The sequence below is a fragment of the Protomyctophum bolini genome, assembly GCF_963924005.1.
Source record: "Protomyctophum bolini genome assembly, chromosome: 11".
In the NCBI taxonomy this organism is placed as follows: domain Eukaryota; kingdom Metazoa; phylum Chordata; class Actinopteri; order Myctophiformes; family Myctophidae; genus Protomyctophum; species Protomyctophum bolini.
Window position 1 is genome coordinate 17,401,372 of NC_137872.1, and position 15,365 is coordinate 17,416,736.

The 15,365-nt window shown below is 44.2% G+C and overlaps 1 protein-coding gene across 2 annotated transcripts in view; it reads left to right on the top strand.

Moving 5' to 3' along the window:
- Nucleotides 1-282: 282 nt before the first annotated feature.
- Nucleotides 283-15,365, top strand: part of rab40c (RAB40c, member RAS oncogene family) — a 29,238-nt gene continuing 14,155 nt past the window's right edge. For both annotated transcript variants that reach the window (XR_013964887.1, XM_080776055.1), the window contains exons 1-2: nt 283-1,805; nt 11,604-11,664. Coding sequence is in view for 1 of the 2 variants with exons in the window: in XM_080776055.1 (XP_080632181.1) it covers nt 1,664-1,805; nt 11,604-11,664 (203 nt within the window). In the remaining variant the exon portion in view is untranslated. The remainder of the gene's footprint in view (nt 1,806-11,603; nt 11,665-15,365) is intronic.

Sequence of the window (15,365 nt, forward strand, 5' to 3'; positions counted from 1 at the left end):
TGTGGAGGCAGAGCTATTTAATGCCTCGTATAGGGTATATATTTGCCATAACGAAGATTTCCTTTACATACTTTGTATAAATTCAGCATGATTTTGTATCTCCACAACTCCAACGCACGTAGTTATTAAAAGCACACTAGCTGAAACTGAGCGTATTCTGATATTATTATAACAATGGCATTGCAAATCTAAAGAACATCCAGAAGAAACATTCAGGGCAAAAATGTACTGTGTGCCGAGGCAGCAGCGCGGGCGCAGTGTGGCTCAGTGAGCGGACCACGGACGGTGTAGTAGCGTGTTGTTGTTGCAGTAGCAGGGCTTCTATCGCTGTTATGATTGAACAACATGGAGAAAAATGGAAAGATCTCCCATTGAGATCACCCCGTACACGTACACACAACCGGGCTGGACGTGAACCGGTCGCCCTGCCGTGACTCTCTCCACTCCGCGGAAGAAGGAATCGCAGCCTCGGGACAACCCGTGCTTTTACATCGGGGGGAGATAACGACGTTAAACGCCGCGAAGTTGGGAATCTTTGTTGTCCCCCGGACTGAAGAAAAGGAACGGGGGCCTGAAAAACACTCCGCTCCGTTCCAGTGAACGTTCTGCTAGCTGCCAGCTCGCCCGCCGTGGAGAACAACACCAGTGTTTTCTGCAACCGTGTGGATCTGCCTCGCAAAATTAAATGCGAATATGTTCAGTGAATATCACAACACTTGTTATTAAACCATAACGAGGTTGGCAGGCTAAGTGACGGTGCTAAGCTACGCTAGTTTAGCGCTGAAGCTAGTCTAGCGGGTCGGGTTCATGTGGACAAGACTTGTAAGGTTAGATACTGCCTCAGTGGTTTGTTTGGGGGGGTTTCAACGTGGTCTTATTTCCGAGGTGTTGGTTTATCCTGTTGACCTGCGAGATGGTTCCGTGATAACGGCAATACGAAAACGTCTGTAAACAACAATGCAAAAGAGCTTTCAAACTGGATGACACAATGAAACCGACCCCTGCCAAAAACACTACAAGAGCCATTCCACCATTTTTGGATCTATTAACGGATATTTATTTTTGCTTGGTTTAAAGGCATTCTAATCCGTAATAGATGTGAACCTATCAAAACTGTATTCATGTTCCACACAATAAGTGGTTGGTTCCTGGTCATTCAACGTTATTAGATTGTATAATTACACTTTTTAGACTGTAACTTATTCTAATTTCTGACAGTTGTAATCTAAGGACCAATGTTTGCTTTTAGGGGAGTGTAGATTTATATCTGTTTGGGGTACTTTAAATATTTTTGGCCACTAGGAGAGTTGGAGGATGTTTTGCCCCAATTTGGGAACCCATGCTGTTTTTTTTATCAGACTCTGAAGCAGTTGTGTTGGAGGATTTTAACTTTATTTTAAGTTTTTACCCACCTGTCCATTTTGCAGACAAAACACCAAGTGGCACACCATCACCAAGCGAAGAACACGAGAGTATTGGACACTGTCCCAACGTAGGGCAAGTTTGTGACACAACCATCCCTTTTGTCTCATCAAGGCGGTCAAGTTCACGTAGGGGGTCACCCCATTTGCCTTCCTACGCCGGGGTCTGCTCAGAGCCAGGGTCCCTTGTCCGTAGTCCCCTCCTCCCCCCGTCGCCCTGTTGGGCACAGATGTGAGGCACCATGGGCAGCCAGGGCAGCCCGGTGAAGAGCTACGACTACCTGCTGAAGTTCCTGCTGGTAGGAGACAGCGACGTGGGCAAAGGAGAGATTCTGGACAGCCTGCAGGACGGCTCGGCCGAGTCCCCTTACGCCTACAGCAGCGGTGAGTGAGTCACTGATGTATTTGCCCCCTTATCTGGGCACCGGCCTGCGTTGTTTTGCCCTCGCCTTGTGTTGTGTCATGCTGGCTCGCCACAAAACCTCCCAAACGCTCGCTGCCATGCCTCTCAATATGGGCACTGTGGAGCGCACAATGAGCCCTCTTTACTCCAACCCTCCCTCTGAGTCTCCCTCGTCTTTACCAATTCATCCGTTAGCAGCATGCACCGTTACACTATCTCTGTGTTTGGCTAGCTGTCTCACATGCACAAACGTATCCACAATATACGCAACTAAGCGTGTGTGCACAATAATATAGTGTGCAGGTGCAGCAGCATGGCGCCTGGTGTGTCATGACCTCATGACCCCTTAACGAGATCTTGTTTATGAAAGACTCAAAGGAAGGTGACTCATATCTCTCTCTCTCTCTTACACACACACACACACACACACACAGAGTGAGTAAATCTATGTGCCCATGAATACACAGTGTGGATGACAACACCAACATAAACTGCTTTGTATTTTGGTTAGTCCAGGTTTCCTGCATGTGTACTGTATGTGTGCTTATGGGTTAAGTGGAGTCAGCTCAAACAAACAAGCCTGCCATTACAGTGCTCATGGAAATGAGTATAAATGGTTTGATTTGAACATCACAGCACTGCTGAGATTTAAGCTGTGTTGCCTTATGTGCTGTGCTCATAATTGGCAAGTAGGTACCAGTAGGTGCGGATAGGATCATGTCTGTTGACTGTACGGTCATGCTGGGCTCCAATATCCATCTACATGTGCATTGTACTGACACTGCCAATTGTCCTGGAGGGTCATTGAGGGACTCGGTGGGAGCTTTATTGCAGCACTTTGCTCAATCACACAGAGTAGACCCTCCCTGGGTGTGAAAGCACAGCAGTCACTTCTATCCTACTGAAAGTGACAGGCTGTATCTGATCAGTGTTGGCTGCTGTTGGGGCAGGACGGTGGTCAGTGGCTTCAAAAAGAGCTGCTGCGAACACACACACACACACACACACACACACACACACACACACACATACATACGTCTCACACACACACACACACACACTTCAGCCCCAATCAGAGAGAGGCTGAGGGAAATACAAAACAAATTGAATACTAATTCTCAACCCAAGGCTCACTCCAGCTATGCTAGTGGAATGTGAATCCTGCACCAGAGGAATGGGGAAACCTCTTTCTGTTTTGACAACATGGGTTCACCCTGACTATGCTAGTTAGGTTCATCAAGGGAAGGAGGGGTATAAAAGGGCAAATGTCCATACAGTAACTTAAACGCTCTTATTTTGACTAGAGTACCCTCATTGCTTTATACTCTGTTCCTTTCCCCCTATATCCGATCTACATGCTCATCAACGGGCTGTGTTGCTGCACGTTGTGAGCTTGTACATTTTCCCAGAATGTTCGCCCACAGAATAGGGATGCTAGGGAGGGTTCATGTGGTTAATTAGGCCCGGCTCTCAGCATAAGGCAGCTTTTTTACTCTGCACATTGCCCGTGCTTGTGCCCCAAGGGAAAATGTGCAAATGTGCCTACATTAGAGAAGAGACGCACTCCTCTGACACAAAATCCTCACCAGAGATGCTCCGGCAAGCGATTCCCCAAGTATCCATTTCATTACTGAGATGAAAAACACCTCTCCTCGCTCGCTCCTTCACTCCCTCCCTCCCATGTTCATGATGACAGGAAACGTTGATGAAAAATACATCAGTCAGCTCTGTGAGGCCTTTTCTTTTGCTAGTGGTAATCTAATGGATTCCACCAACACTTGTTGGCAGCATGTTGTGTTTTTGTGAATATCTGTACCCTTTTTAAAGTTCAGCGTAGAGGGCGAGGATGTCATACAGAGAAGGAATCCTGCGTTATGACTTATGACATTGTAATGCAGAGACGCCTATGCATACAGCATACACTGTAAAATCCTGAATGTTCATTTAACTCCGAGAGTACAAAGGATCCATTTGGTCATTGGACTGATATGGTTTACACTTGTCCTCCTTATGAGGTAAAATGTATACGTTTTGCTGGGGGACGTGGGGTGTAACAAATCAAATGAATCTATTATAAAAAATAATCAATTACTTTTTTTTTTCTTTCAAAATAGGCACTGGCAGTCTGGCACACATTAGCTTGACCGGAGACCCCCAGGGTTCCCTTTTTCCCTCTACAAAATTTCTCTTTGCCCGAAAAATATCTACAATCTACAATTTTGGGTATTTTTGTGTGACACCGTTGAACAATGAAGTAGAAATAGGCCTTCAGTGGTTCAGACAATTATTTTGTTGATTATGATGAAAAAAAATAGAATTGTTTGGTGGTGTTTTGTTTAAAAACATCTCTCAAGAAGATGACAGTGTCACTTCTTCAGTGGTGAATTGGCGATATACCAATACCACAGCTAAATTCATCACAGTCAACCACCATGAATCTAGTAACTGGCAGAAGCTGGCCGGGTGCCGTGCCGAAAATGCAAGCTGGGTCCTGGCCAGGCCTCCAAAAGGTCCTTAAAACAGGAGGACATACTAATTGATGCGAGCGAGATCAAAAGCCCTCCAAACCATAGCTTCATTAATATGGAAGGCAGAGGGGGTGGGTTCACAGGCTCGAATGCGCTGCATCAGAGATGTTTGTGCAGACAGATGCACTACTATTGATTTTTATCTCTCTGACAGAGGCAGTCAGAGAGGCGGGGTGGGGCGAGTTTTGCAATACAGTAGGTGAAGTATTGTTTTTTACTAAATAAACCCTAGCGTCCATATTCTGGGCATGTACACTATATAATACGTTCAGTGAAAAAAGTGGTGAAGTGGTCCTTTTTAAGACCAGCAAAGATGGTAATTTTTGACTGGATGGAGTTGCCTGTGGGTTGATGATCATTGGCTCCGTGCTCAGTAAAATCCTCAGTGTTGATTGAACTCTTGAGTGTACAGTAGATACTACCAAGATGGACCCGTAAGATCCAAATTTAATATACACTAAGGATTAATGATTTTACTGTGTGCTGTGCCTGAGTGGTCCATTTCCTCCTTGGTGATTGTTGTATGCCTGGCCTGCTGCATGCAGTATTCTATGGTGTGGTTCCTCAGGCAAGCCATCTAGAAGAGGAGGGTCTATGTGTGTGTCCGTCGCTAATCTCACGAACCACTGGACCGATCAGTGCCAGATTCTATTCTATGTGCAAACTACCAGCAGGCCACTATTTCCACCCCATGCTTTATAGTTGTAGAACTATGTTAACTTTAATTGTATGTAGTCCAAGATCCACATTGGAGCCACACCGTTTCTGTGTGGATTCTGTGATCCACAATGCCACATTATGAAATAGTTTTTACAAAGCAAAGTTTGTCCACTTTGCGGGTGTTCTGTGTGTTGGCTGTTGGCCCAAAAAAACCCCCCATCATGACTGAAAATTGAGGAAAATGATCAACACTAAATGTAGAGGCATGCCATGGTATCGCAGTAATAGCGGCAAGGCCTAGATGTTTTCCAACCAAACACCCTGCAGTATTTACACAGTTTAATCAAGTGTTCATTTAACACAGAATGTACAAATGATACACTCGGTTTTATATATTCCAACCAAATTACTTACTTCTCATTGTCTTACCTCTTCCCCTCATGCCCAACAACCTTGATTAATAATTAAAAAAAAATAAAAAATGATGACATAAAGGAGAGAAAATAGTGTTAAATTATGAATGCAAATGTCTGGTTCAGGTATATGGTATAATTATAGTTTCTGATTCAGTTCTATAAAGGAAAAGTGTGGTGAAGTGTATTTTGTTTTATATTGAGCAACATCAACAGATGATCGCTGATCATCAATTGCTTCATGCATTGATTATAATGTTGAATACAAAGCCTAGCCATATCAGTGAAACATCTCACATCTTTGCTGTTCAATATATTTTACACATAGCTCTAAGCGCAGCTTAGAAGATGGCTCAGTATCTATTCCCTATCCCCCTTGGGATGTACGAACTCAGTTCATTTCAGCTGGGGGGATGTTTGTTGTTAGAGCTCACAGTCTTCCCTGCCAGCTGCCACCACTGTTATGTCCTTTTTTGTTAGACTATTCGAAGTCACACAGCCAGGTAAATCCATAGTTAATGATGGTGGGTGGTTGTTCTGGGGGAAAGCTGCAGGGTTGGGGCTCATAAAAGGTGCTTTTACTATTCACTAGGGATGCACTGATTGGGCAGATACAGTTTATGGTATATATAGTTTATGTTTTTGTTGTTATGGTAACCGGCCGGGAAACAAATAAATCACTATAAATGACTGTTTGAAACTGTTTTAGCACTTCAGCACACTATCTGTTAAATGAGCACGAATCCAATTGTATTTGATTTATGATTAACGCCAGGAGAGGAATTCTATTATGTCCATGAAGGCTATATGGCTGCCATTGCCTCTCAGTTTGGCCTTCTGCCCTCTGTCTCGGTCCTGTAGTCACAGACTAAATCCTGCTTCTGTAGAACAGGATGGGAATGCTACGGGACTAGGCCAGGCCTAAATGGATTGCCAAAAAGGATGATCTTCAAACATAGTGGCGTCCCTGGACCCTGCTTTTAGATCCGCTGCTCTAGTGTGTCTACGGATGTCTTTTCCCTCACAATACATCCATGTCACCAAACCGCAATCTTTGCCACTCATTAAGACCTGAGGAAACGACTCTATAAATGTCATCTAAATTCTAACAGTTTCTTCTGTCAGTGGTTCTCAAACTATTTGATGTCAAGGACCCCAAAAATGTTATGTAATTGGCCGCCGACCCGCATAAATATGTTGTTGTTCCAGGGCACCCCCCAGAAGCAAAGATATGAAAAGGCATGCTGTGAAAGAATATATATTCAATGGTTTGCACACATTTTCATGATAAAAAAAAAGCAGATCTACAAGCATCTCTATTACGTACGTACAAGCTATGAGCCTGTACATCTGCTATTTTTCAATAGCTAAAGTATAAAATAATGGTTACACGCTAAAGTGACACATACGTTCCAGGTCTTAATTAACCAGTTTGCATGCCTCTCTTTGTGTCCAATCACTTATCCCTCGTCAGCAGGTGGCTGTGTGGAAGTGCTGTCTAACCAGTCTGGCTGGCAGACACTTCTCTCTGTCCTGCCAATGTTTCCTGCAGGAAAAAGCTTTGGCATGGTGCTGGAGGCGCTGGAGGCCTTCTGGCTCGATAATTTTGATTAATAAATTAATTAATTAATAAGTATTGCTATTGGAGACACTGGGGGGACACTGGGCAGGCACTCAGGGGGACACTGGGGAGGGCGGAGGCATTGGGGAGGCACTGGCCCCTGGGGAGACACTGGGAGGCACTCAGGGAGACACTGGGGAGGCACTCAGGGGGACACTGGGGAGGCACTAGGGAGGTACTGGACATTTCATATCACACACACACACACACACACACACCATGATTCACTAGCCCCCTCAAAAAAACAACAACATTGTGCAGGAAACCCTGGCTGTGTGGAAGTGCTGTCTAACCAGTCTGGCTGGCAGACACTTCTCTCTGTCTTGGGTGTGTATAGTGAGCCTGAGTTAAACTGGTTGTTTAAGTGTCAATAAATGGAAAATAGACTAAATGCAAGCTCACAATGCATCGGGTCGTGATACCTTGCAGATTGGCTATGTAGATTTGTGTTAACTCATTGTAGTCATTCTTCATGCGTACAGAACTAGTATACAATATGACGTGACATGACCTGCAGTGCTATCCATATCACACTTTACCTCTAAATCACATTTAGGTGAAAATGATGGCAGTCTGTACTTATTTTTCAGGTCTATCTGGTTTTCAGACATTGGATCTGTCTGATCTTGTTAAGATCTAACATATTGATGTGGATGTGACAGAAGAAGAGGAGTGAATGTGTTGATGGGCCTGTTTGCATTGCTTGCTGCTTGCATCCCCAATCCCCATACAGTTTGTCATCATTATCAAATCTCAGCTAGATGCCCATGCCCATATTTTGGCAAAGATATCCAATTTCTTTTAACAGCAAAATGTTAAATCAGTTAGAAAATCTTAGATTTTATTACAAATTCAATTTGAGATTAATTTCTTGCGGGACTCTAGCTATGTCCAGCTTTTAGTGTGTGTGTAAACACAAACTTTGTCCTAACACAAACATTAAATGCAATAATGAATGGCCAGTTTTGAGTGTTTGTTTTGTCTAAACACAAACATTAAAATACTAATGATTGGCCAGAATGAGATGATGTATGATGACATATGATGATAAGAGTGCCCCTCACTTCACACAGGTGTGATGTTTGATTGATAAAACACAACTTTCAATACATGAAAAGAACATTTTACTTTAATTATATGAGCAAGGCAAGCAAACAAGTACACACTTTATATTTTTTATAATATAAGCCCTATTCACCTACTGAATGTTACTACTTATGGACGGTCTGGATGGATTTGCATCTGCTTTGAAATCACAGAGGGGGATTAACTAGTCATTTTCAGTGGATTTACATGACAAGCTTCACACCATCAGATGGACATGGATTCGGTCGGGGAGGCCGAGAGGGCCGCCGAATACAATCCAAAAAGGAGAGGGCCCCAAGTGAGAAATGTAAAATCCTCTTGTTTCATTCAAAGGCCCCAATACAACAATGGAACTCTCCCCAAGGAAGGACGAGGTATCTACAGGGCAGAGCGTCCCATTGTGTCACTACGGCAATGGACTTGGGTATTCTCACAATGCCCAATGCTCCGCAGTGATTAGTTTTCGCCCCTGGAAGCAGGCGACTCCACACTCGGATAACCCCCTACTTGTGTTTCCTGTGAATGCACACGTCAAGAGGGAGTGAAAGAGAGATGGAACGTGAGTAGAGTAGAGTAGGTTTAGGTAGACGGTGTAATCCCCTTGACACAGATCCACTGACGGCCACAGCTGACCATTAAGCCTGATGTAGTTGTGTGCCGGTGTCACACACCGGAAATGGCCACTGTCTGTGTTCTCAACCTGGGGGTCGCGACCCCTCGGGGGCGTCTCCAAATTATTTCCGGGGGTCCACAGATAAAAAAAAACCCCAACTTTATTATTAAGGTTATTGTAGCGGTCAATTAGTATTGGGTAGTGGGGAGGGGGCGGACGGGGGTCATGAGACATGGCCAAAGTATTTCCGGCGATCCCCAGCCAAAAACGTTGAGAAGCCCTGGTCTATGACATGCTGTGAGCTTGTAGATTGGCGATTTTCGATGTGCGACACCATACTCAACCAAGTATAAATTATGCTTTTTACCACTAAACGGGGCCTAGTGCCACAGCAGCGTGCTTCCACCCTGCTGTCACTAAAGGGGGCCTAGCGCCACAGCAGCGTGCTTCCACCCTGCTGTCAAATCCCATTTCACGCCCACCCGTCCTGGTTTCTAACTGCACTTGCTGTCTTTTCTTTCTTTTTCTTGCTCTTTGCATCGTCTTCAGCCCCCCCCCGGCTCTCTTCCTCACTCCACGTCTTCCCATTTTCCGTCTCTTTCCTGTCCGGATGCCATGCATGCGGGCGGGCTCACTGCTGTTAATACCGTCGGCTCGCGTTCATACATTTATACAGCTGCCTGTACCCTCTGAGGCTGAAACCACTCGCTGTGTGTGTATGAAGTATGCATACTGTATGGGTGGGATTGTTTTGAATACATGCATGCACTCACGCGCACACGCACAGCGCACGCACACACTTAACATTACCACTTTTGAGAATGTCCTGACAGGAAGCAAAGTCTCTCCACTCCCAGAATAGCAGCAACAGCAAGCAGCCAGTTCAAAGACTGGTAGAGGCTATTGATTGTCCTGTCTGTCTGAAAGAATCCTGGCAGGTTGAAGAGCGAGAGGAAGCACTTGGTCCAATGCCCTGCACTCACTCCAATTCAATTTCTTTGGCTTGCTTGAGCTGAGAGCTCAGCACTTTAGCCTGGCTTGTGTCTCCATTGCCCAGCAAATTGGAGGATATTGCTAACATCGTTAACCACCAACTGCTATCGGCCAGAGGGGCTTTTGTTAATATCAGGAAAATGATACACTGCTAGTAAAATGAGCATTTTTATGGTTTGCTAATGAGTTTTTTGCTAATACTGGAGCCTCCAGATATGTTAATGTAGTGCTTGGCTGGCTGTAGGTTGCATGGTAACAAAGCACACAGCTAATGTAGCTCAGTAAATATTAATTTATGTACGATAGAGGGTTGAAAACTTGAAGTTGTTTCAGCTGTTGGATGTTTTAGCATTAGTAAGCAGGTGGATGACTGAGTTGGGGCTGGAATTAAAAATTGGGAAAAGGCATTGGGTCCAAAAAACGCAGGGGGCATCCGCATGGAGTTGCACAGCAAATATACGCAGTATTTTTAAATATTGTGTCCATGTATTCTAGTGAGAGTTTTGGCTTAATGGCCTTCATGTGTTTGGTTACAGTAAATAATAATATTAATATGCAAGGAAGCACACATAAGAAAGACGATCCACGACAATGTGGATACGGAGACAATAGGCAGACGTATTGAATATCCATGTTTGGGCCTTAAATATCGTGAGAACTCTTCCAAACGACTCATATTGGCAAGCTGCGCGGTGAAAACCAGAGTGACAGGGGAAGCGGATCCACATCATGTTCAGACTTGTAGCCACCACAGAGGCAGGTGTAGCAACAGAGTAGCATTGAGAGAGTGGAGACATGTTTGTAAGAGGTTTGAGGTGCCACAGAAGAACGGAGATCTGTTGGCTGCCCGGGGCTAAACACTAGTCTGGCACTGCGCCACCAACCTACTAGCTCTGTCATGACCGCTGAGCACACAGGAGCACTGTGTTCAGTCACACACACACCCCTGATTTGACCATTCCGATATCAGAATGAAATGATACGTCTGCTCCATAAACTACAGCCTGCATAGTTCAATCCTGTTAATTTCACTCAGAGAGAGTGTACAAATGGTTTGATTTGTACACTACACTCTCAGAGTTAAATTTAGAGAGGATTTCAATATGCTGTGTGTCTTTTGTTGTGAAGGAGCAGCAACGCTAATGGCACACAGCTGGCACCCAAGTGACAGGCTGCAAATAAATGACACTTGGAATATCGGAGTAAGTCACTTCAAGGCCACAAAACAAATATAGACCAGCTGACCTGAGAGGAACTTTGTGAACCAAAGCCAAGTTCCACTCAGGCTTGGGGTTGAACAATGACAGTGGTGGATGAGTAGAACATTACGCAACGGCGGTACCCTTATGGAACAACTGGCACCTTGATAAAGACATGTCATAAATCTCATAAAAGACAACTATGGTACGGTATTTGCTGACACTGGGCTAACCATGAGCTGCTGATAAGACAGCAATAACATCTGCCATCCTAATTACTCTTTTTATGATTTATTACCCAGTTTGTAATACCTTTGTATTAATAGTTTGTTTAAATAGATGTTGATCACATCTCGAAAGCTGTTACATAAATAGTTTTCTGTTGTTAATGAATGTTGAAACTTTGTTGATGTAACGCTCAGCTTCCCTCTGAGGTTTCAGAGCAGGGAAATTAAGTTTAAGCTTCACCCAGCTGATGGCTTCTCGGACGGTTATGATAGAGGGGATGGGCCAGGAGGGGCTGTATTCATAGCTGTTTTTGCAAAGAATACAGGTGTTCTTTCACTGCCTTGAGATTTGGACTTGCCCATTGGTGTGCCTGCCTAGGACACAAAAATGTATAAAACCACTGACCTAATCTCTGTCTGTCTCTGTCTCTTTCTCCAGGTATTGACTATAAGACCACCACAATTCTGCTGGATGGGAGGAGAGTGAAGCTGGAGCTTTGGTAAGCACCATCACACAGCCCAATGCATAATCCATTCCAGGTTACATTTACATGCAAGGAATAGTACGTTCTGGGAATCTGACCTGCTATCTAATCTGAATAGAAACGGTAGGATAGGTGTTTGCGGCTGATCCGAATCTATGACTTTAGGCTCCTGAAGGAGAGAAAGAGGAAGCAGAGTTTTTCTGATGCGTTTCTGTACCGCACATATACCGTGATATCATTTTATCACCCCAGCCCCTATGTCTTTTTCATTGCACTCGCTCTGCTGAAATGCCTTGGAAATGGTAGTCTTCATTCTTCAAAGCAATGCAGCGGCAGTGCCTGCGTCTACAACCCACTGTTACACGAGCAAGGGCCAGTCAACTGGAAGTGGGCCAAGGAATTTGGCTCCTCAGGGGCGAACCGACGCCTCGTCTCTCCCACAGAGAGAGTCCTTCAAACACACCCTCTCTTTTTCTTTCTGCTTCCCCACCATGCTTGACAACACAAACCCAAGCATCCCTATTCTACATAGAGTCTGGAACTACACCCTCTGACAATTCGAAAATATATTTAGAATATCTTTAAAATATATTTTCGAATTTTCATCCCTGATAAGTGGCAAGCTATATAGTATATTGCTTAGATTCATTTGATTTACATTAGACGAATTTGCGAAGGGGAAGCGGGGAATAATTTTCTTTATAAACTTTATTTAATGAAATTAACTTTATAGTGTGCTATTATTCTAGAAACACATAATACTGTATAAATGATGCTTCTGTACTGAGTGCTTGGGGAAGAAGATTGTGTCCCTAGTTTAACTATCTGGTTCAGTTTTAAAGTTATTGGCAGGATCCTTTGCTAGATCAGTGATTCGCAAAGGAATCAAAAATGTCAGAACATCTTGTTGAGTTGACCAACATTGGGTCTTAACCAAAGTGAGTGTACTACAGTCTAGTCTAAACCGTATCTTCTACAGAACGAGGCTGGACCATTATGGGCATCACGTTGGTAGAGTTGCTCTGAGAGGCACTCAGAGTCCTTTAAAAGCCATTGGGTTTGTTTTAAGGATATTCTGAAAACTGCTGGCTGGATGGCCATTGGCCATGGAATTCGCTTCACACTTGAATCCCAGATCATGGCCCCTCCTGGTGTTGGTGACCCCATGGTCTTTCAAGTTTCCTCCAGCACTATAGACACAAACATCCACTAGCATACATTTTTACTCCCAAACAAACAAAATATCATGAAAACCATTCTGCTGGATTACTGTGGAACTTTCTGTTGGTATTCATGAATCGCAGGGGATGACCCGTACTGATTTTCTTATAGTGCCACACTTTGGCCAAATTGTAGCTGGATGTGAGAAGCATCATGGACTTCATTTGTTAGACATGATACTAACAGTCCGACAACACCGTGGCCCGGTTTGTTGTAGCTCCCGACATGCGTGGCAGCTTAAAATGCCTGTGGCAGATTAAAACTAATCCGTGGCTCCTGACATGTGTGGCAGGTTACAACTAACACGTTGCAGGTTAAAACTAACCCATGGCTTCCTGTGAGGTTAGGTTTAGGGTTGGGTTTTGGGTAGGGTGTCAGACTCATGACTGTAGTACTGTTCGTCGGACCAAACACATGCACCCCATGGACTTACCGTACTGAAACTGTTTCTGTCTCTCTCTGCATCCCTCCTTCCCTCTCCCCCTGCTCCTGTTGCAATTTTGCCTGAAATGCTTGTTGCTTATCAAATACAGTCGAGCCAGAAGATCGACTATTATAGATCAACTATTTCCAGTGCGCAACCAAGTATAAATCAGGCTTTTTTTCCCTCTCGCTCTTTGGCTCTTTGTCTGTCTTTCTGATGAGTCACACTCTCACTCTGTCTCTGAGGTGCTGTTAAATTAAACATCCATCACTTTCCCGCTCAACCTCTGTCCAATTAGAGGCCGGACTCGCAGACCAACTGACGTCAGGCCAGTCCAGTGGGCCAGTCACCATGTGACAGGAGGCTTAGATGAGGAAATATGGTCAGAGAGAATGAAAACACAGCAGACTACTGACTGGTCAGAATGAACACACAGCAGACTACTGACTGGTCAGAGAGAATGAACACACAGCAGACTACTGACTGGTCAGAATGAAAACACAGCAGACTACTGACTGGTCAGAATGAAAACACAGCAGACTACTGACTGGTCAGAGAGAATGAAAACACAGCAGACTACTGACTGGTCAGAGAGAATGAAAACACAGCAGACTACTGACTGGTCAGAATGAACACACAGCAGACTACTGACTGGTCAGAAAGAACACACAGCAGACTACTGACTGGTCAGAATGAACACACAGCAGACTACTGACTGGTCAGAATGAAAACACAGCAGACTACTGACTGGTCAGAATGAAAACACAGCAGACTACTGACTGGTCAGAGAGAATGAAAACACAGCAGACTACTGACTGGTCAGAGAGAATGAAAACACAGCAGACTACTGACTGGTCAGAATGAACACACAGCAGACTACTGACTGGTCAGAATGAACACACAGCAGACTACTGACTGGTCAGAATGAAAACACAGCAGACTACTGACTGGTCAGAATGAAAACACAGCAGACTACTGACTGGTCAGAATGAACACACAGCAGACTACTGACTGGTCAGAATGAACACACAGCAGACTACTGACTGGTCAGAATGAACACACAGCAGACTACTGACTGGTCAGAATGAACACACAGCAGACTACTGACTGGTCAGAATGAACACACAGCAGACTACTGACTGGTCAGAATGAAAACACAGCAGACTACTGACTGGTCAGAATGAACACACAGCAGACTACTGACTGGTCAGAATGAACACACAGCAGACTACTGACTGGTCAGAGAGAATGAAAACACAGCAGACTACTGACTGGTCAGAGAGAATCGTCACAGTGGACTCCAATATTCTGCATGGAAGCTCCTCCCCATTACTGTTGGTAAACCTTTAACCCATTGAGACCTGAGGCCGATACTACAAATGCCTTCTAAATCAGTAGTTCTCACACTTTCAAGATTTTTTAAGAATATAAAAAAATAGCAGATGTACGAGCTCGCATCGAGGCACAAAGTGACGCACCTTGATCTTGTGTATCTGCTATTTTTGAATAGCTAACCAGCCGTTGTAATTGTGAAATTATTCAATATTAAGCGACTGCATGGGCTATTTCTCTCCTAAACTGTAAAGAGTTTTAGTTGGACTTCTTTATAGTAGGTTAATTTGAGATTGTTTCCAGACAAGTTGCCATTGATTGTTCTTTAGCACTCTCCTCCTACGCAGAGGGTTGGTCTTAGCAGTCTTAGGAGTCTGCAATGGAAAACAGTACGGAAAAAATATGTTGTACCAAAAGCGAGTATAGTGTCGAGTTGAGTCTAGTCAACCCAGTACCATGCCGTAGTAAGTGTGGCATCTTGAACTTTAAGTGTAAAGATGACCTTTGAAGTTCAAGGAAAACAATATTCTGCCTGTTGGAAAGGCAATATGACAATGGGACAAAGTATTCAGACTTGAGAGCCAGTGGCTGCCAGTGGTTTGAATGACCTGCTGTGTCATCTCTATGCTGCCCTGTCGGTTGCATTTCATGTTGTCACTGTAGAGTAGACCACTCCAAAACACTTCTTGTATGAACATTACGCTTTTGTCTCTGATTCTAATTTATTATCTGGGTTTTA